Raw genomic sequence first — 23233 nt, forward strand, 5'->3', positions numbered from 1 at the left:
GCAAAAACGGTTGAACTTTCTCAAAATTTAAATAGTCCCTCGGCTCCACCCAGAGAGGATACATCATCATTGTCTTCAGCTCAATCTAAAAGCAATTTAGCTATGCCTACTGATCGGGAGGAGAATAAATATCATAAACATGACCATTGGTCCTTTCCAGTCAGTAGAGAGGAGAGTGGCCCTCCCATTCAAAACAGGCTCCCCAAATTAGAAAGGAAGCCTAAACCAGGTCCTGTGGCTCCTAGGAGCTCCATGTCTAAATTTCAAAGGGCGATAAGAGAAGCTGAAGCTAATGGAGATCTTGAATTCTCACTCTGCTTCCCAGTTACATATGAGAATGAGTCTGGTGGGAATAGAAACCCCACCTTGGAGCCTATACCTTACAAAGTACTTAAAGAATTAAAATTGGCCTGCTCTGAATATGGACCTCTAGCTCCTTACACACAAACCTTGGTAGAAACCCTAGCCAGTAAATGGATGACTCCTTATGATTGGTCACAGGTTTGTAAATCCTGTCTCTCAGGAGGCGATTACTTATTATGGAAAACTGAATATGATGATCTTGCTAAGAAAGCTGTAGCCACTAGCGGAAAAACCAGAAAAGGAATAACCCTAGACATGATATTAGGAGAAGGTGATTTTAACACGGCTGAGGAGCAAATGAATATGCCCACAGAGGCACTTACCAAAGTAACCAGTTGTGCAGTAAGTGCCTGGAAATCCCTACCGTGTACAGCAGGAAAAACAACCACCCTTACAGAGGTTAAACAGAAGGTCGAGGAACCATATCAGGATTTCCTTTCTCGCCTCATGCAGGCAGTCAAGAGAGTAATCAATAACAAAGAGGCAGCCGATATCCTAATCAAACAACTGGCTTTTGAAAATGCTAATAATACCTGTCAGGCTTTATTAAGGCCGATTCGCAGAACAGGAACTATAAATGATTTTATAAAACAGTGTGCTGATGTAAGTCCAGCATTTATACAGGGTGTAGCTATAGCTGCAGCTCTCAAAGGGGAGACATACCCTCAATATGTACAGGCTATAGGACAAGCCAGCAATAATATAGGTAATAAAAGAAATATGAACTGCTACTCTTGTGGCTTATCTGGGCACTTTAGCAGAGAATGCCCAAATAAAAATAATAATAATACTCAGGCCAGATGGCAAGCTCCTCGACAGCCTGGAAATACGTTAGGGAATAATATTAATCCTCCAAAAACCATTTGTCCCCGATGTCAGAAAGGATTCCATTGGGCAAAGGAATGTAGATCAAAATACCATAAAAATGGTCGGCCTTTAAACTCTACAAATAGCTCCCAAGGAGGTTATATCCCATCACCTCAATTGGGAAACTTGAGAAGGGGCCAGCCCCAGGCCCCTGCAATAATAGGGGCATCAACCTTCAACCCCTTTGCAAATTTCGATCAGTCAGTGACCTCTTCAGGGCAACCCCAGGCAGTGCAGGATTGGACCTCCACTCAACCACCCATGCAATACTAACCCCAGACTCACCAGTAGTAGCCATTCCTACAGGAGTGTCTGGGACGCTGCCTGAGGGAACTGTAGGTTTAATATTAGGGCGGAGCTCCACCTCCTTACAGGGGATCTTAGTCATCCCAGGAGTTGTTGATGCAGACTACACAGGAGAAATACAGATTTTACTTTCCCCACCCACCACAACTATACAGATTCAGCCCAACCAGAGAATTGCCCAATTACTCCTGTTACCAATACATAAAATAGGGACAGTTGTTACCCAGGAAGCTAGAGGGGCTGGAGGCTTTGGATCTAGTGATGCAGCATTTTGGATACAAGAAATCCATGCTACTAGACCTACAAAAATTTTACAAATTCAGGGAAAACCAATTGAAGGTCTATTGGATACAGGAGCAGATGTTTCCTGCATAGCAGAGAAGGATTGGCCCTCTTCATGGCCCACGCACACCACCTCCACTTCCCTAGTAGGACTAGGCAAGGCATCTAATGTAAAAAAGAGTTCTCAGATTTTAACTTGGGCTGATGAAGATCAACATTCAGGGACATTCTGTCCCTATGTAATTACGACTATCCCCTTTACATTATGGGGAAGAGATATCTTGTCTCAAATGGGAGTTGTATTATATAGCCCCAGTGATAGAGTAACATCACAGATGCTAGACACGAGATTTAATCCAGGAAAGGGATTAGGAAAGGAAAGTAATACCTCACACTCCTCGACAGGATCTGTAATTGGGGCCATTGCCCTTAGGACTGCTGATCCCATAGTCTGGAAATCGTCACAACCAGTATGGGTTGAGCAATGGCCGTTAACATCTGAGAAAATATCAGCAGCCCGACAATTAATTGATCAGCAATTAGCAGAGGGACATATAGAGCCATCAAATAGTCCCTGGAACACACCCATATTTGTAATAAGAAAGAAATCAGGCAAGTGGAGACTTTTGCAAGATCTAAGAGCCATAAATGCCACCATGGAAGATATGGGCTCCTTACAACCTGGATTGCCCTCCCCTGTGGCAATTCCACAGGAGTATTGTGTTGTTGTTATTGACTTACAGGATTGTTTTTTCACTATACCTCTTCACCCAGCTGATTGTCAAAGATTCGCATTCAGCATACCATCAGAAAACTTTAAACAGCCTTATCAGAGATACCAATGGAAGGTTCTCCCACAAGGGATGAAAAATAGTCCTACATTATGTCAAAAGTTTGTAGATCAGGCATTGCAAGTTATTAGAAAGAAATTGTCAGATCTATATCTTATTCATTATATGGATGATATTTTACTAGCTCATAAAGATCGGGCTACTTTACAGGAAATTCTTACTCAGACCATCCTTGCTTTAGAAGAACATGGTCTAAAAATAGCCCCAGAAAAGATTCAGACTGAACCTTCTTTTTCATACTTAGGCAGAATATTACATACTTCTACTATCACCCATCAGCCTCTACAATTAAGAAAAGATCATTTAAACACATTGAATGATTATCAGAAACTATTAGGTGATATCAACTGGGTCAGGCCGTATCTAAAAATAACCACTCTTGACTTAAAACCTCTATTTGACATTTTAAAGGGAGATTCTAACCCTAAGGCTCCCCGACAATTAACTGTAGAAGGAGAAAAGGCTATAGCAAAAATAGAACAGGCCATCAATAAACAGCAACTACAGTATCTAGATTATTCCAAATCTTGGGCCTTAATTATTCTAGCCACTAAATATACTCCTACAGGATGCTTGTGGCAGGAAGGACCATTAGAATGGATACATTTACCTGTCACTCCTAGGAAGATTGTACCACCCTATCCCTCCCTAGTGGCCACTCTCATTATCAAAGGTAGACGACGCAGTATCGAACTCTTTGGAAGAGAAGTTACTGAGATAATAATACCTTATAAAAGAGAACAATTAGACACACTATTACAATTTGAAGAAGAGTGGCAAATAGCTATAGGTAACTTCCCAGGGCAAATTTTACATCATTTGCCAAGATCACCTATATTGCAATTTCTCTCCCTACATCCGTTTATATTTCCTATTAAATGTTCAAAAGAACCATTATCACCTCCTGCCTCCTTAGTATTCACAGATGGTTCCTCTAATGGTAGGGCAGTAACAATCATTGACTCAATAACCCATGTTCAACAAACTCTAGAGACGTCAGCTCAGAGAACAGAGCTTTTGGCAGTCATTTATGCTTTTGAACAATTGCAACAGGTTCCCTTTAACTTGTACACTGACTCTCAATATATAGTTAAATTATTTCCTCATATTGAGACCGCCTCTCTCCCACAAGGAAGAACAGCCATTTTCTCTTTGTTAACTCAGCTACAAACTTGCATTCACAAACGAGAAAAGGCTTTCTATATTGGACATATTAGAGCTCATTCCTGCCTACCAGGACCCTTAAGTGAAGGAAATTATCAGGCGGATTTACTAACTCGCCCAGTAGTTTGTACAGCTCTAGAAGAAGCCCGGCGGTCTCATGCCATTCACCATCAAAATGCTTCTGCTCTCCGTCTATATTATCGCATATCTAGAGAAGCTGCTCGAAGTATTGTGCGTGACTGCGGCCATTGTCCTACTCATTTTCCTAGCCCTGCTACTGGAGTTAATCCAAGAGGACTTAGACCCTGTGACTTATGGCAGATGGATATTACTCATGTCCCATCTTTTGGCAAACTTTGCTATGTGCATGTTTGTATTGATACCTTTTCCCATGTTATCCTTGCTTCTGCACGTACAGGAGAAGCCTTTAAAGATGTAAGTCAACATCTATTCCAATGCTTTTCCTACCTAGGAATACCAAGGGCACTTAAAACTGACAATGGGCCTGCCTATACCTCTAGAGCTTTTAAAAACTTATGCTCTACATTCGGCATCGCACATACTACAGGAATACCCTACAATCCTCAAGGCCAAGCAATAGTAGAAAGGGCTCACCAAACTTTAAAAACACAAATTAAAAAATTACAAGAAAATGAGTTTAAATATTCCTCTCCTCATCATGTTCTACAACATGCTCAATTTGTAATTAATATACTAAATGTAGATTCTGAGGGAAATTCCCCGATGTACAGGCATTGGAACCCTGATCTAACTAAACCTAAAGCCCTTGTCAAATGGAAAGACTTGCTTACAGGAGCCTGGAAGGGACCTGATGTACTTTTAACCTGGGGGAGAGGATATGCTTGTATATTTCCACAGGACGCAGACTCACCTGTGTGGATTCCAGACCGTCTAGTCCGACCTTATGTCTCACCGCCCGCCATCTCTGCCTCATCATAGCACACCTGACCAGTGCCCGTCTGCAGCAGATGTGCAGCCCTGAGCTGGAACAATCTGTCCATTGGGAGGATCACATGTGCCTCCTTTTTGTCTTTCCACATGTCTCAGCTTTGCCCCACATCTCCTTTCCTTTTTCCTTTTTTTAAAAATCTAACTACTTGTTTGCTGGTTCTTTGGCCTGTCTCCTTCTTTCCTGAACACAGCCTTTTCTAGAATCTCCCTACCCTACTGTTCCAGGAAGGGCACCTCCCTTTTCTGCCATAACTAGGGGGTGTCTAGTATATGTCCCATACACGGAGTTGTCTTGTGCCAAGAGCCTGACATCCTGGGCTGAGAAAGCCCTATTCCAGGACTCTCCTTTGTCCTGTATTGGCGCCTCTTACCCTTGTGCCAAGAGGGACCCTCTTCTTACAATCCAATTGCCCATAAGCTGTTGCCTGAGCTCTGTGTTCATGCTGAGGTTGAAGCCTCATGGTGGCTGGTACCATGGATCTGTCTCTGGCCCAATGGCGTAAGCTGGGCCCTCTCTAGAGAAGAAACCTGAGTTCCCTATGATCAATGCCAGAGCCCCGCCAGCAAGCGAGGGAATCCAAAGGCAGTTGCTGGGCATGGAGGCCAGAGGGACATAGGCTATCAAGGAGACAAAACTGAACCTCACATCACCCTACTTGGCCCAGAGATGGCTGGTAGTCAACGACGGGTAAGACTCCACAGGGTGGGGCAACCTAAGACAGGCACAGTCGGGGGCCAGTAGGAGAAAACTTGGGGTGCAACAAAGGTGGGGCACAGACCCCCCTCCCCAATGGTGCAGGGGCTTGAACACTCGCCCCTTCTGAGGAAGGTCTCCTGTCCCCATGGCTGCTTCCTGCTTCCCATGCCCAGCTCAGATCGGGACCCAGGTAAAGACAGAGACTGGCTGACAGCAGCTGCCCTCTCACTGCAACAGGACTTGTTTCCCATTTCTACCTGGGACCACAGGGAAAGGGGAAGCTGAAGGAAAGGACTGTGTCAGGATGCTGCCTTCTTCCCTTTCTTCTCCCTCTTTTTTCTAAACACTTCCATGCCTTGTAGTTCTTTTGCTTTCTCTTCTTTTTCTACTACCCTCCATTTTCCATATCAGCTGGATCCAGAGGGCACAGCTTACTCCTCCTCGGACATCGACACCACCATCAACCACGGCCCTGATGGACCCTTTGATGCAGTCCTTCAACTTGCAGACGCTTCAGGAAGCCTGTCGCCAGTGACGCCGCCCACTAGCCAGACCAACAAAGACAATCAAACCAATAACTTGAGGACAGCTGAAATCCCTTGACTGAAGAGGCTGGCAACCTTCTACAGGAATGGGGCTCCTTCTGCGCTCCATCCACTATGTTTATAGCTATGCTCACTATCATTGCTTGCCACTCTTCTTCCGAGACTTAAATGGCCCAATCTGAGAGGTGGCCACTGATTTGCATGCGTGAGCATTTAAAAAATAAAAAAGGGGGAATTTGCCGGAAGCCGGTCCATCCTTGCTGCCTGACACAGTCGCTGCAGGAAAGAAACATCTGCACAGCATATGTTTCAAGGGACCTGGCGTATATAGCATACTGTTCTTAATATGTTTGCTCCCCTTAGCGCTGTGTGTTTTAACCAAGGTCACCTCTCCAAGAAAGGTTGTTTCCCCAGGTAGGAATTTTTCCCTGAAGTCAGGGAGGGGATGCCTCTCCTAGAAAGGTTGTTTCCCCAGGTAGGAATTTTTCCCTGAAGTTAGGGAGGGAATAAAACCCCTCAACTAAGTGCCAGGCGGGTAATTAATCCCTTTAACTACGAACAATCATGCTTAAACTACATAATCTTTTCTCCCTGGAATGGAGATAAGAAATGCCCTAACCTTTGTAATAGAGATTGATAGGATTGAGTCAACTGGTATAAATACAGATGTAACAAGACAGAAAGACACAGAACTTAGAACAGAATCAACAAGACAGAACTCATGAGACAGAATTCAGAAGACAGAACTTCAGACACAGAACTGAGAACACAGGGCTTGGAAGACAGGACCAAGAGAGACAGAGCCTAGGCACAGAACCTACACAGAACGTTCTCTAGAGACAGAAGAACTTCGCTGGAGAGAGCATGCCGGAGGATCCTGGAGAGGGACTGGCCTCGGAGCCTAGAGACAGAGCCTAGCGGGAGAACATGGCAAGGGATCCTGGACTGAACCTGACTACAGAGATTGGCAGGAGAACCTGACTGGAACCTGGACACTGAACCTGACTGGAGAACCTGGACAGAGCCTGGCTGGGGAACCTAGCGAGGGAACATGGCTGCAGAGCCTCGCTGGAGATCCGAAGCAGACCCTCTCTGGAGATCGAGACCAGAACTTGGCTGGAGATCCTGGCTAGGCTGCTGATCAACTGAACGCTGTCTCCGTGTCATTCTTTCTTCGCCGACTCCGTCCACACCTTTGGGGACCCCTGGACCCGCTGGGGTTGGACCCCGGCAATGGTGCCCCCCCCGCCCCCCCCCCTTGTGTTTATCTCTGTGTTCCCAAACTCGGCCTCAGGACCTAGCAGAGGTGGGGGAGGAGAGGGAAGGAGAAATAACAAAGGAAGCTAACACCCCCATTACCACATTACAGTGGGGCATTGACTTAATCGTATGTCAAATCAAAAAGTGAACGAGTGAGACATGTGATGCTGGGCTGATGCTGTGGCGTTTGCTGCGCCAGCTAGCGGTGGGGTATCTGAAGCTGGCTCATAACCTGAATTTTAGCTCGCAACTGAAAGCAAAAAATGAGCCGAGAGACGGCTGGTATCTTGAAAAACTCGTTAGTCGGGACACTCATAAGTCAAGGCCCCACTGTACACAGATTACTCCTTTAAGGGAGGTATTCCTGTTATGCCTACTTCATGTAAAACTAAGATAAATGGTCACACATCTAGTGAGTGAAACCCAAGATCCTAATCCAGGCAGACTGTTTGGTCCACTGCCTTTCTGGTGTGGAGGCCCTCCAACTTCTTCTGCAAAGGGCTAAAGCTTTTGTGAGCTTTTCAGTCTCTGTCACAACTACCCAACAGTACTGTTGCAGTGCAAAAGCAGCCAGGACCGATTATGGCTGTGTTCTAGCAAAAGTTTAATTTACATAAACAGGTGGCAAGTCTGATTAAGCCTATAGGCCAGCTTGCTCATCCCAGTTCTAGAGACTCAGTAAACGTTCATCAAATTAAACCGGATCTAACAGTGTCGGAGACCAGAACCTTCTCTCTGCCCTCAAATGATTCCCTTATCTGATCCTAAAGCTGTCACTAATTACAGCCTTTCATCACTTGAAAGGTATTGCAGGCACTCAATAACCAATTTCAGAACTGAATTGAATGGAATGGAAATGGGGCGCTGAGGCTGATCGTTGTGCTAAGCTCCCACCCTCCCAACTCTACCTCAAGAAACCACTGGAGCCCTGGCCTGTGTGGCTCAGTGGATTGTCCCATACACCAGAAGATGGCGGGTTCAATGCCGGTCAGAGTGCATGTGGGAAGCAACCTATTGATATTTCTCTCTTACATCAATGTTTTCTTTTTCTTTCTTTCTTTCTTTCTCTCTCTCTCTCTCTCTCTCTCTCTCTCTCTCTCTCTCTCTCTTTCTCTCTCCTTTCTGTCCTCCCTCCCTCTCTCCCTCCCTTCCTCTTTCTCTCCTTCCTTCTCTCTCTCAGATGATTTTTTTTTAAAAAAGAAACTATTGGATCTTACCTAGATGTCCCTGCCCCCAGCATTGACTTCCCACAAATAAACAACCTTTACTTCTAAGAAGAAAAGACACTCTAAGGCTCCATCCTATACCTCCAACCTTTACCTGGCCTTCACGTCAGTATCTGATGTTATCAGTATAAAAACAAAATTACGTGAAAGCAGCATGCACACAGAAGGAGCTTCCACACTAAAGCAGGCCACAAGTCTGACCTAAGCAGTGAAGACTTCCTGGTGCCCCGAGTGTGCTCCACGGCAGTTACAGCACTGTTCAGACTTAAACCTCTTATATAGTTAGTATAATAATCAGAAGAGTAGGGAGGGGTAAAAAAGATGAAAACAGAGATGCTGATGGAATTATGAACCTCTGGAGGGCAGGGACAATGTAGGATTCACCTTTGCTTCACCAGAATACCTGGCATGCAGCAGACCAGCAAATGTCTGTTGATGAGTGAAAAAATGAATTTAATGAAGACAAGAATATAGATAATTAGTTTGCCAAAACACACCCATTCTCCAAATCCCTCAAGCAGGCTTCAAAATCAGCGAGATCCTTGCGGAAATTGTAAATTTCCCAGCTGTGAATGGGGGAATAACCCATGTTCTTACTTCCTCCAGCACACTCACCATCCTGAGTGTTTGGACTCAGAATTTGGGTCTGAAGCTCCTGCAGGCTGATTCCCAGACACCTGCAGACCTCCTCGGGGCTATAGGGTTCAGGGTGAAGAGCATCCTCTATAATCAACAGCATTTCTTCCAGACTGACCCCCAGGATGGTCTGCACCTCCTCCAGCCGCAGCACTTTATCCCATTGCAAGCTTTTGTACTTAGCCAGGAGCTGCAAGTTGAAACCAAGATAATGGTCAGTTTTCATTGCAGAAATTAATATGTACTATTTTAATTAGCCAGATTCAACTTAAAGCTGTTTTTGTTTTATTTTGTTTGTTCCATTCAACCTATCCACATTTCCCACCATTGCTAGGTTCAGATGTTTGGAATTAAACATGCTTGTGTGACACTCCTAGAGTAGTTAAGTATTTTTCTTAAAAAAATAAAAACTATTCTTCTGTTGATTCTTTTGCCTGTCACCACTTTCCCTCAGGGCTATTTCTTTGAATAATTTGGTTCTTTCATCCCTATTCAGTTCATCTCAAATATACCACTCTCTATAAAGTCTACCAAAAAAACTGGTCAAATCTCACATGACGTGGGTCCTGAGGTGGACACTGTATGCCCAATTTCATTAGAGCACTTCCTGTTTACTACATGCCTCTTTGAAATGGCTAATGAATTTAAGTATCTGGGCGTTTGGAGTAAAGTCCCAGATTTTAAATGAAAACCTCATTGGTGACCTTAGGAAAAACCATTTCATTAGGTTGCTAGTAGTAGCAGAGCTGCATGTTTCTCCACCCTCAAGAAAAGAGTGTGGCTTCCAGTTTTGTCCTGAGGCATCCCCTCAGCCTGTTGGAGGGGGTTAAGTACAAACCAAACCTTTGTAACCAGGTCTACGCACTGGGACCCCAATCCAGAATATGTTTCCCTCATTCTCCCCAAACCACTGACTGAGCCCTTCAGGCAGGTGATAATCAATACAGTGAAGATATCTCCACACTGAGGTCTGTAAAACTCAGTCCCTGGTGTGAGGAGGCCAGGTGCAGGCAGCACAAACAGCAAAAAGAGGCGAGTTGAAGAAGGGGAAGTTAGTCTGCAAGGAAATGTGCATCTGATTTACTCTTCTATTATGTTGATGATTTGATTTTCTTTCTTTTCTACAGGAAGCAGGGTTTACCAAAAGATCATTGTACTCTGCTTAGGGCCACTCACTTCTGAAGACTGTTAATAACATAAGTTCTTATATTTGTTAATCCTCTTTTTAAACCTCTGGCTTATATATTTGAAAGAAGTTAATGATTTTAGGCAGAACTAGGAAAAGAGGCAAAAGGATTATATTTTTCTGTTCATATATTTTACAGAACCTGGTGCCATTTTTAAAGCAAAGGCACAAACTAAAACCTTTCTTCTGACCTTGTTTGCTTGCTTAGCACACTTTGTTAGTGTATTAGAAACGTTGGATTTGATACCTCCACAGATTGACCCATTCATTCATTTCATTCATTTCATTAATTCATTCATGGTCTATGTTTCAAAAATAAAATTTCAGAAAACTTATAAAGACTTACATAATGCAAAAGAGAAACATACAATGTATTTATTTTATACAGAAAAAGAGCTGAAGTTGATGATCTCCTAGAATAATGCTTTCTCAAAATACAGATCCAAATCCAACTAAGATAAACAATGCAGCTTATATAGTGCTACATGATTTAAAATGTGCTTTTTTGCTTCCTTCAATCTTTGGCAGCTCTGTGAGATGGGTAGTGTCTAAGAAACGAGAGTAAGTGACTTGCCCAAAGAAACATTTGGAAATTAAACCCAGGTCCTATTGATGCCATTTTAATAACCTGGTTTATTTAACAGAAAAGGAGGGAAGAGGGAGGCCAGAGAGCATAGGCATGCCATTTATACAGCTTTGCCAAAAAGCTGCATTTAACATCCTCCACTTCTATTCCCTGCTGATTAATGAGGGAAGAGATTAGAGCAGTGGTTCTCAACCTTACTTATGCCGCGGCCCTTTAATACAGTTCCTCATGTTGTGGTGACCCCCAAATTCATTGTTACAAATTGAACATAATTAAAGCATAGTGATTAATCACAAAAACAATATGTAATTATATATGTGTTTTCCGATGGTCTTAGGCGACCCCTGTGAAAGGGTCATTCGACTCCCAATGGGGTCACGACCCACAGGTTGAGAACTGCTGGACTAGACAAAGGCAGTTTAGACACATGCCCAGTAAGGTCTGAGTGAGGTGGAAAGGAGCCTACCTGTCTGCCAGTCATATCTGGGAACAAATTAGTGGTCAGGATGGACTGATCAGTGCAAGTGCATGAAACCTGAATATTTAAACTTCCAAACCACAGAAGCCTTCTCTCTCTCTCTCTCTCTCTCTCTCTCTCTCTCTCTCTCTCTCTCTCTCTCTCTCTCTGTCTCCTGCTGCAGGGGGATGCTCTCTCCTGTATCTACATGGCACACATGGACTGATGAACTGTAATCTGGCCTGAATACTAAACCACACTGGCTGCAACATGGAACAAAAACTCTGGACACTGGCCCTGCTTCTGGCTCTGCTGAACTCCCAGCTGCCCCTCTTCCAGGACTGGCTTGGGGAAATGGGACATTACAACCTGAGGAATATAATTCCATGCAAATAATATCTTCTTCCACATCCCATCTTCCCATGCAAATCTTAGAAAATTCATTTTCTGTAGATATCACAAGGATCATTCCCACTCATATCTGGGAAATCTGGCCCATTAATTCCTCCTGCATCACTGTAACTGTTTCTTGCCTCCCCATGGCAACATTCTCAACGAGGTCTGTCTGATATCTATGTTGTGCTACTCATGCATTTTAATCCCCACTCACATCTTAGAAATGGTTTTTGAAAAATAAACTAAGATTGGTACTAGAAGTAAACATTCTAGTGATTTAATAAATGGATTCCTTCAAAGAAGATAGCCACAAAGATAAAGAAGAAGGGGTGGGGGGGGACGTGGTCAGGAGGAGGAGGAGAAACATCAAAGAATGGCCCCCAAGTAATGAGAGCGGGCTCTTCCTAAGAACAACAATGATCTCCAAGTTCCCATCCCTGGCCTCCCCTTAAACAAGCCACACTGCCTCAGGCACTACATCTCAGGAAACTGACCCAGAGATGTGTAGGGAGAAAGTCGGCTGCCTACAAGGTTGTCGTCAAAGGCAGCCTCCCTAAGTGCCTTTCGACCACAGTCAGAAGCACCAACATACAGAGGTTCACATTCACTCCAACCGTTTGCCCTTGGGTTCGCTTAGCCCTCAGCTGGAGGGTCCACACAGCCAATTTGGTGTGTGTTTCAGTTAAGAGTGAAATCTAACACATGCCCTCTACAAGAGCCGCACAGCCATGAGCCACTGAGTATGTGCACTACATTGCAGAGTAAAATAGAAAAGCCACTTAAGCCCTTTGAAATTTGGCTCAAGAAACAGAAAGATGACTTGCAGATGAGGACAGAGGGTGGGTAAGATCGCTGTTGCTCAAAGACAGAACTTCATGAAGGAATTTGCCACTTATGGCCGGGTGACTGGCCTACTTCAGAACATTTGTGAAGCAGGTCTATGAGTCAGGGCTATGGGTCATTTTGTCACAAGTTCCTCACTCAGCAGCAGGATGGGCAGAGGAGAAAAAGCATTTCTTTGTCAACATTCACCATTTTGTTTTCACCACTGCAAATATTAAGTGCTCACATGACATACCACTTCCAGTAGGTTCCTGAGCCTATTCTGTGCTCTGAGGACAAGAAAGCAGGTAAGTTCTTTGTCCACAGTCATAGGAGGAGGCAGATAAACAGTACTGGGACCCTGTTTTAAGTTGGTTGCTCTTGGAAGAAGACCGGAGACAAGAATTTGAGGGTTCAGTGATAACAAGAAGTGCTGGTAGAGAAGTGGAAAGTAAGACAGGAAGAGAAGCTAATGTGAGGTGCACTGATGTAGTCAGGGGAGGTAAGGCCTATTGGACTTGTATGTATAAACCTGAGATGTGACTTACCCATGGGCAAGAAAGCTGGGATATTTACCCACTAACTCTCATCCATCATTGATTAAGGGCTGCTGACAAAGGGAATTGCCTCACTAGCACTACCAGGTTATCTGGGTGCAAGCTAGACACTTTCCTGCAATTAGAAGACAAAACCCTCAGTCTGAGAGTCACTGAGACTTCCAGGAAGAGAGTACAGTAGGAGTGAGCTAAGATATGGACCCTAATTCAAAAGCCTGTTTGTCAGATCCACCCCTCTTCAACTTTTTCACTGTAGTTAGCAGTATTAACAAATCAGTGGGAAAAGTACAAATCAGCTCTTCACCAGGTCAGCAAACGATAAAAATTCTAATCCCTTTCTGAGTTACTTCTATAAACAAGAATTCATTTAACAAGTTGTTTTTCACACAACAAAAGTAGCGGTGTTGTTGTTTCTGGTTATACAATCACACGATTTTATTAAACTGCAAAGAACACACAATTCAAAGTAAAAAATAACAACAACAAAAAAAACTCTAAAATAAATCATCTGTAATCACCCAATGAGATAACCACAACTGCCATTTTAATAACCATCCTATTATGCAATTCTTTATGCATGCTTCATGCACACCTCCAAACATATAATTTGAAATAAATGGGATCATACATGGCAGTTTGTATTGTGCATACTTTTTTTTTGGCTCATCTTCCCCTCATCTCCTTCCAACTGCATAGAACTGGCCCCCAGTGACTTCCATGTCCACGTTCCACTCATAAACATCATTCACCACATTGAGCTCCCCAATGTTAGTCATCCCTACTGTCCATGTTCTCTATGTTAGTTTGCAGGCCACAGAATCAATCTGAAGAAATCTACACAACTGTACATAACCGGTCTCCTCACTGCACCCTCAGCACAGCATAGCTGTGGCATTCAAGCACCATGCTCATCCACGCGTAAAGGGGCACAGTGGAAAGAGGAGGGACAGAGACAGACCTGGACTCATGCACTTACTTAAAACAAGTCACAACATACCTTGCCAGGAAATTCCCAGGTAAAGTGGGACACTTAATGGCTACTTCACAAACTACTGTGAAGATTAAATAGGATAATAAAAACAGAAAAACTTGAAAATGGCAGCAGAGTAGGTAGATTTTCTTCACACCTCCTCCCTGAACCAAACTGGAAATAAAACTAAATTGGGGAACAATTACCCTAAACTACCAACTGAAAATTATCTGAAGAGGAGACTTTTAACAAAGAAGGAGGAGGAGAAGGAGGAGGAGGAGGAGAGGGAGAAAGGAGGGGAAGGAGGAGGGGAAGGAGGGGGAGCAGGAGAAAAAAACTGAAGAACATAGCTTTAAAACAAGGCAATATATAGGTACCTATCAATAATCATTTTAAATGTAAATGGCTTAAATGCTCCAATCAAAAGATATAAGGTAGCTCAATGGATAAGAAAACAAGACCCATGTATATGCTGTCTTCAAGAGCTCCACTTCAGAATGAAAGATACACGTTGACTAAATAAAATGATGGAAAAGAATATTTCATGCAAATGAAAAGGACCGCTAAGGTAGCATTACTTATATCTGACCAAATAGACTTTAAAACATAGGCTATAATAAGAAACAAAGAAGGACACTATGTAATGATAAAGGAAGCAATCCAACAAGGAGATATAACTCTTGTAAACATTTATGCACCCAACATAGGAGCACATAAATATATGATGGACATAAAGGATGATTGACACTAATATAGTCAGAGTAGGGGATTTTAATGTCTCATTGACATCGATGCTTAGATATTCCAATCAGAAAATCAACAAGGAGACGGCAGCCTTCAATGACACACTAGATCAGATGGATTTCATTGATATCTTCAGAGCATTTCAACCCAAAGCTGCAAAATACATATTATTTTTAAGTGCACTTTAGGTATTTTCTAGGATTGACTGCATGTTAGGACACAAATAAATTTAAGAACATTTAAATAAAGCATCTTCTCTAACCATAATAGAATGAAACTAGAAATCAATCACAAGAAAAAAACTAAAGAACACACAAAGACATGGAGGCTAAATAACACTCTATTAAACAATGAATGGGTCAACAACAAGATCAAGGAAGAAATTTAAAGATAACTTAAACAGGGAGAAACCAAGATGGCGGCATAGGTAAACACCGGAGTTTGCTGCCTCGAACAACCACTTCAGAAATACAACTAAAAGACGGAACGGACATCATCCAGAACCACAGGAAGGCTGGCTGTGTGGAAGTTCTCCAACTAGGAGGAAAGAGAAAAACATACCGAGACTTAGAGGAGGCGCAGTGCTTAAGTAAAATACTAAGGTGCGGAGTGCATGCGAAGCAGGCTGGTGGCTGAGGGCATGGTTGTCATTTTCAATCGGGAGGGAGCCTCAGGCTCTGAGCTCCAGTTCGGGGCGAGTCTCTAGGGACCCAGACTCATACGGGAGAAGCGGGACTGTCTGGCATTGCTCAGAACCCTAGGGCAGCTTTCTCTTCGTGGAGCTTGCAGCGATTACTGGGACACTGAGAAGCAGAGCCTCTGAGGGCAAGACTGAGAGCAGTCATAATTGCTAACCCCGCCCTGTTGATCCCGTGGGACCCGCCCCGCCCAAGCCCTGCAGGGAGACTTTTGCTGGATAGCCTCAGGCAAAGGCTAGATTAGCACCTCCCTAGAGATCCAGGAGCCAGGAAGCCCAAAGGTCAGAGTGGGACCATCCAGTTTGCAGCTCCGTGGAACCATAAAAGACACACTCAGGGGGCAGACTCAGTGAGCACCAAAGCCCCATTGAAGCAAGTCTAGCCCCAGAGGGGTGTCTCCAGCACAGAAGTTCTCCCACTGCAGACACAGCTGATTCTCACAGCCAATTGGCCTGGAGGTCAGTTCCTCACAGTGATAACTACAACAATCAAGGCTTAACTACAACAAGACTGCACACAAAGCCCACAAGGGGGTGCACCAAGAGTGTCCTCCTCAGGTAATTGGGACACTTAGCACAGAAAGGCACTCAATTGACACAGCGAAGCATAAAAATGCCGAGACAAAGAAACAGGATACAAACAACAGAATTGGAGGAAAGCAAACTGTTGGATATAGAGTTCAAAACCACACTTTTAAGGTCTTTAAAGAACTGTCTAGAAGCCACCGATAAACTTAATAAGGCCCTCGAAAAGACTGGTGAGACCGCCGATAAATGTAGTGAGGTCCTCAAGAAATCTAATGAGACCCTCGATGTTGTGATAAAGGACCAACTAGAAATTAAGCATACACTGACTGAAATAAAGAATATTATACAGACTCCCAACAGCAGACCAGAGGGTCGCAAGAATCAAGTCAAAGATTTGAAATATGAAGAAGCAAAAAACACCCAGCCGGAAAAGCAAAATGAAAAAAGAATCCGAAAATACGAAGATAGTGTAAGGAGCCTCTGGGACAGCTTCAAGCGTACCAACATCAGAATTATAGGGGTGCCAGAAGATGAGAGAGAGAGCAAGATATTGAAAACCTATTTGAAGAAATAATGACAGAAAACTTCCCCTACCTGGTAAAAGAAATAGACTTCCAAGTCCAGGAAGTGCAGAGAACTCCAAACAAAAGGAATCCAGAGAGGACCACACCAAGACACATCATAATTAAAATGCCAAGAGCAAAAGACAAAGAGAGAATCTTAAAAGCAGCAAGAGAAAGAAAATCAGTTACCTACAAGGGAGTACCCATACGACTGTCAGCTGATTTCTCAACAGAAACTTTGCAGGCCAGAAGGGAGTGGCAAGAAATATTCAAAGTGATGAATACCAAGAACCTACAACCAAGACTACTTTATCCAGCAAAGCTATCATTCAGAAGTGAAGGTCAGATAAAGAGCTTCACAGATAAGAAAAAGCTAAAGGAGTTCATCACCACCAAACCAGTATTATATGAAATGCTGAAAGGTATCCTTTAAGAAGAGGAAGAAGAAGAAAAAGGTAAAGATACAAATTATAAACAACAAATACACATCTATCAACAAGTGAATCTAAAAATCAAGTGAATAAATAATCTGATGAACAGTATGAACTGGTGATTGTAATAGAATCAGGGACATAGAAAGGGAGTGGACTGACTATTCTTGGGGGGGGGGGGAAGGGGTATGGGGATGCGGGAAGAGACTGGACAATAATCGTGCACCTATGGATGAGGACAGTGGGTGGGGAGTGAGGGCGGAGGGTGGGGTGGGAACTGGGTGGAGGGGAGTTATGGTGGGGAAAAAGAGTAACTAATGTAATAATCTGAACAATAAAGATTTAACTGAAAAAAAATAAAAAAATAAAGATAACTTAAACAAATAAAAATGAGAACACAACAACCCAAAATCTATGGGACATGACGGCAAAGTAGTCTTAAAAGGGAAATTCATAGCATTACATACCTGTATCAAGAAACAAGAAAATTCTCAAATAAACACTCTAACTTTACACTTACAGGAACTAGAAAAAGAACAGCAAACAAAGCCTGAAGTGAGTAGGAGAAAAAAAATAATAAAGATCAGAGCAGAAATGAAGAAAATAGAGTCTAAAAAACAATACAAAAGATCAATGAAACCAAGAGCTGGTTCTTTGAAAAAATAAACAAGACTGACAAACCTTTAATCAGACCCATTAAGAAAAAAAAGGGAGAGGACTCAAATAAAATAAGAAATGAAAGAGAAGTAATAACTCACAAAAAAGAAACACAAAGGATTGTAAGGAAATATTAAGAACAAATATATACCAACAAATTAGAAATCTGAATGAAATGGATAAATTCCTAGAATCATACAACCATCCAAAACTGAATCAGGAAGAATTAGAAAATCTGAATATAAAAATTGCAAGCAATGAAATTGAAGCAGTAATTTAAAAAAAACTCCCTACAAACAGAAGTCCTGGACTGGATGCCTTTACAGGTGAACTTTACCAAACATTAAAAGGCAAACTGACACCTATCCTTCTCACACTATTCCCTAAAATTCAAGAGAAAGGAAGACTTCCAAAATCATTCTATAAGGCTAGCATTATCCTAATTCCAAAACCAGATAAAAGCACTAAAAAGAAAAAAAAATTATAGGCCAATATCCCTGATGAACATAGATGCTACAATCCTCAACGAAATATTAGGAACCTGGATCCAGCAATAAATAGAAAGACCTTATACAATGCTCACATGTGATTTATCCTGGGGAGGCAAGGTTGGTACAATATCTGCATATCAATAAAGGTAACATGCCACATAAACAAAATGAAGGATGAAAACCACATGATCATATTAATAGATGCAGAAAAGGCACTGGATAAAACCCAGCACCCATTTGTGGGGAAAAAAAAAAAAACTAAACACAAAACAAACAAACAAACAACAACAACAAAAAAACAACTTTTAGCAAAGTGAGAATAGAGGAAACATACCTCAATATAATAAAGGCAATGTATGACAAACCCACAGCCAACATCATACTCAATGGGGAAAAAGCAAAGCCCAAAGTGAGTAGGAGAAAAAAATAATAAAGATCAGAGCAGAAATGAAGAAAATAGAGTCTAAAAAGTAATACAAAAGATCAATGAAACCAAGAACTGTGTTTCCCTTAAGAATGTGAACCAAACAGAGATGTCTGTTTTCACTACCCTTATTCAACATAGCACTGGAAGTCCACAGCAATCAGACAAGAAGAAGGAAAAAAGGGCATCCAAATAAGATTCCTCCAAAAACACTACTAGAACTGTTAAACGAATTCAGTAAAGTAGCAGGATACAAAATAAATATCGAGAAATCAGTTGCATTGTTATACACTTACTAGAGGCCCACTGGCCTGTTGGGGATCGTGCCAAAACCAGCAGTCCAACACCTCCAAGGGATGTAGTAGGGTGCAAAGCAGCAGGAGGCCGGGGAGGAGCCCAGGCCCAGGCCGGGCGCCCTGATACTGCTGCTCATCCCAGCCTGCTTGCACCCCTGCAGCTGCGCTCGCCAGCCTTGAGGCCAGTGTCTGGCACCTGTCAGTCAGCTGAGCGGTGCTCCTGCTGTGGGAGCACACTGACAACCAGGGGGCAGCTCCTGCATTGAGCATCTGCTCCCTGGTGGTCAGTGTGCATCATAGCGACCAATCAAAGGGTCGACTGGTCACTTAGGGTTTTATATATATAGATGAACTGGTGACTTCTGGCACTCTGCATTATCTACCTTCTTCATATTCCCTGTTTATTGGCTTCTGTAACAGTGAATCTTCCTGGTATCCCTCTCCCCTCTCTGGTCCCAATACCGTCTTCATCCATGACTCAGTTTTCTCCTCTCGTTATTTAACTGAAGCTGCCTCCTAAGTTCAGCCCCTGGCCTTCTGATCTGATTTTGCCACACTCTTTCCCTCAGCAATCTGAACTAAGCTCTTGGTTTCAACTATTATCTCAAAATAAATATATCTAAAGGCTCTAGCCCTAGCCAAGAGATACACCCCAAGTTCAAATTTCTAGCCATTCATAAGAAAATTCCATGAGGAAATTTCATACCCTCCCACTTTCCAGTCACCTTCCATCCTATCTTCTCCAAACCTATCAGTGGCAGCCCTATGCTTTCCATCCATCATCTCAGCTTAAGATGGCAGCCTATTGACTCAACACTTTGCCTTCACTCCTGTGCATCTGCATGCAATGAGTGTTACTGAGCATCTACTTTGCAGGTCCTGGACAGACAGCAGTGAGTAAGGCACTCATGGCTCCTGACCTCACAGAGCTCAGTCTACCCAAGGACACAGATGTTTAACAATTGCACAGTGAAGAATTTAATCCAATTGTGATAAGCTGCTAAAACAGAAAAATACAGAATGTGGTCAGAGCATAGAAAAGGTCATTTAACACAACGGAAGTGGGGAGGGTGGTCAGGGGAAACTGCCTCCAAACAATAGTGTTTATGCCAAAAGGAAGACAGACACCCAATCACAGAGCCTTTTTATCCCATCCTCACTGACATGTTCAGACCCACTTCTCTTCAACCAAGGCAAAGATCCTGCTGCCAGACTAATATTTCTAAAATACCTTGCTAACGACATTAGTGGCTCCCACTGCTTCCAGGACCAGGCTGTGTGACCCTTAGCACAGCACTGAAGGCTCTGCCACAACCTGGTTCCACTACACGCATCAACCCTGTTCCCCAAAGTATGCGTCCTCTGCCCTCCAGCCTGGGCTCGCCATTCTAGGAATACTCCACACTAGAGTCTTGGCAGAGTGCGCTCAACTGAATCAACAGTCTCAGCGAAACTGGCCACATTCTTGGGTATTAGGTTTGTTCTCACTCAAATTCAAGGAAACTGCCAAAGCCCTGAAAATATTATGCCCACTTCTCATTCTTTCACCAGACAGAGAATAAGTTCCATATTGACCACTAAATGGCAGGAGCTAAAAAACTGGGTGTGTGGTGGCCCCTGACCAAACAGGCTCTGTAAAGAATCATGCTGTGAATTTCCCTTAAAGTGTCAAAGGACCACATGAAACTCTCTCCTCCATTGCTTCACATGTTGCCACAAGGAGCACAGGCTATGCAAAAAGCAATAGTAAAATTTCTCTTTCCTTTTTGATTTCCCATAATATTTATTATTGGCATCACACATTTTATTCCTCAATATAATTAAGGGTTACTCTCTTTTATAAACATAAAACATTTCTGGAAAATTTTAAGCCACTGAATACATGTAAAATACAAAAAAAATTTGTGCTCATTAAAGATTTCTGGCCACTTTGTTAATTTAAGAACATAAAAATGTGCTTCACTTAAAAGTATCATTTACGCAAGTAATAATTATAAATCTCTATTGAGTTTGCTTTGAAATGTTTTTAATTTTAGTTCAATGGCTCTACATGACTCTGATTTTTAATGAATCTACATCAATTAGTTTTGGGAAGCTGCTGGAAAGGGAGAAGGGGGAAAGAGAGAGAGGGAGAGAAAGGAATCTTAAGAATAGAAGACAGAGACCAAAAGGATGGCTACCAGAAAGGAGGGGTTAGAGGATGGATGACAAGGGTGGAGGGGAATATGCCCAATAACATGTGATAAATTTGCACAGTGACAGATGATTACTAGAATTAGTTGGGTAAGCACATTATAAGATGTAAAAATGTCAAATCACTATATTATACACTTGAGACTAAAGTAACTAATATAATATTGTATATTAACTAAACTTAAATAAAATTTTAAAAAGAATAGTAGAAACTATCAATATTGAAGTAAAACAAAGAAAACTCATCTTTATTGATTTAGTGTACTTCCCTGTACTAAGATACAAAAGGTACTCATTTTCAAAATAGGGGTTTAGAGAGGGAGAAGAAAAATATTACTCAGTACAATTTTGGCATGTGGAGCTTTATCTAATCAGTCTCATTTTCAAAATTATCCTGATTAGTAATTTCTCCACTGACACCTCATTTTATTGTCTGAAAACAAAAAGTTTATGCAGATTAAAACAAGCTTCTTTTCCTTTTTAACATGGGATTTTATTTCCTGATTCAATGAGACCATTTCCAAACAAAAATTATATTCACTCACATGCTACTGAAAATGGAAAATGGAGCCATATTGCAAGGACAATATGTGTAGCAGAATTCTGGTTCATATTCGTAGGCAAAAACATAATCTTACCATCAATAGCTATGTGTGTAGCCCATATCAGCAATTTTATCTTTATTTCCCTTTTATATGTAACCTTGGATTCTAGTGATCTGCAGCAACATGATTTAGAAAACATTCTCCATCTTAATAAAGTCACTTTTCTTTCTTCCATATTTTAAAAAAGAGAAAAGCTCAGAGTATTGAAAACAATGTTTTATCTGTACTAACTGTGAGGAATATGTGGCAAAAAAAAAAAAAAAAAATCAGATGCCAATTTTGCTGGCCAGAGTCGCTTTAAAACACGTATGGAATTGTACAGTCACACTCAGAAGGTACCCTCCAGAACAGGTGGTTCTACAGGGAAGTAAGTAAGGTTTTCAGCTGCTACTTTCAAAAGAGATGTGCTTTTTATAGCTAACTCCAAAAAGACATTCCTCCCCTCCTGACAACTTTCACTACAGAGATTCAGTCTCAAAATTTTATTCCTCACTTTCTTGTTGAATCTTTGAAAGAGACTATCCACGACATGAATCCATTTCACACATCTCATCCCTGTTTTAACTCACGTATGGATCTTGTAGAGGATATCCAATTTCGTGATAAACTCTGAAAACAATGTTGTGTATGTCTGAGGTCTCCTCAGGAAGGCAACACTTACTCATCGACCTCAAAATCAGAAGTCAACAAGAATAAGCACTCAAACAAATAACACACTAATTTCTTCCATCTCCTGAAAGAGGAAGCTTGTCCTAAACAACAAAAAAGGCCACTAACACTAAAGCCTTGATATTGAAGTTTTCCGTACTACTTCATCTCATATATATCTGATTAAATACTGTGAAAGTCTCATATTGAGACATTTGTTTTATATAATTTTTAGAAATTATCTGAATGAGTAAATTCCAAATTTTTAAAATTTAAATCATGATTTTAAAAAAAATGTTTAACCCCAAAACTTTCCAGGAAAAAATAAATCTCTCATTTTTTCTGGTTCATCATATCTCTACTCTCCTCAACCTCACCACAACTTTAGGGGGTGGGAGTAAAGGTGAAGGGGTAAGTCAATTAAAAGGGGGAACTACACCCTACACATCTCCATGGTAGCTAGCCCAATGCTGGGCATACAATATGCACTTGTAAAAAAGTGTAAACTTGAGCAAAATAAATATGACAGGGCAGGCACACAGGCAGTAGTCACTCATTTATTTAACAAACTAGAGGCCCGGTGCACAGATTTGTGCACCAGTGGGGTCCCTCAGTCTGGCCTGCGGGATCAGGCCAAACCAGCTCTCCAACATCCCCCAAGGGGTCCCAGATTGCGAGAGGGCACAGGCCAGGAAGAGAGACCCCACTGGTGCACGACAGGGGCTGGGGAGGGACGTGGGAGGTTGTCAAGCCAGGGAAGGACTGTGGTAGGGCTCCAGGGCATGTCCAGCCCATCTCGCTCAGTCCCGATTG

General features: G+C 42.3%; 1 protein-coding gene across 2 annotated transcripts in view; it reads right to left on the reverse strand.

The window, feature by feature from the left end:
• GALK2 (galactokinase 2) overlaps positions 1-23233 on the reverse strand; it is a 159960-nt gene that overhangs the window by 33157 nt on the left and 103570 nt on the right. For both annotated transcript variants that reach the window (XM_059701948.1, XM_059701940.1), the window contains exon 8: positions 9149-9359. In XM_059701948.1, the coding sequence (XP_059557931.1) occupies positions 9149-9359 (211 nt within the window). The remainder of the gene's footprint in view (positions 1-9148; positions 9360-23233) is intronic.

Source organism: Myotis daubentonii, chromosome 1 (genome assembly GCF_963259705.1).
Source record: "Myotis daubentonii chromosome 1, mMyoDau2.1, whole genome shotgun sequence".
Classification (NCBI taxonomy): Eukaryota; Metazoa; Chordata; class Mammalia; order Chiroptera; family Vespertilionidae; genus Myotis; species Myotis daubentonii.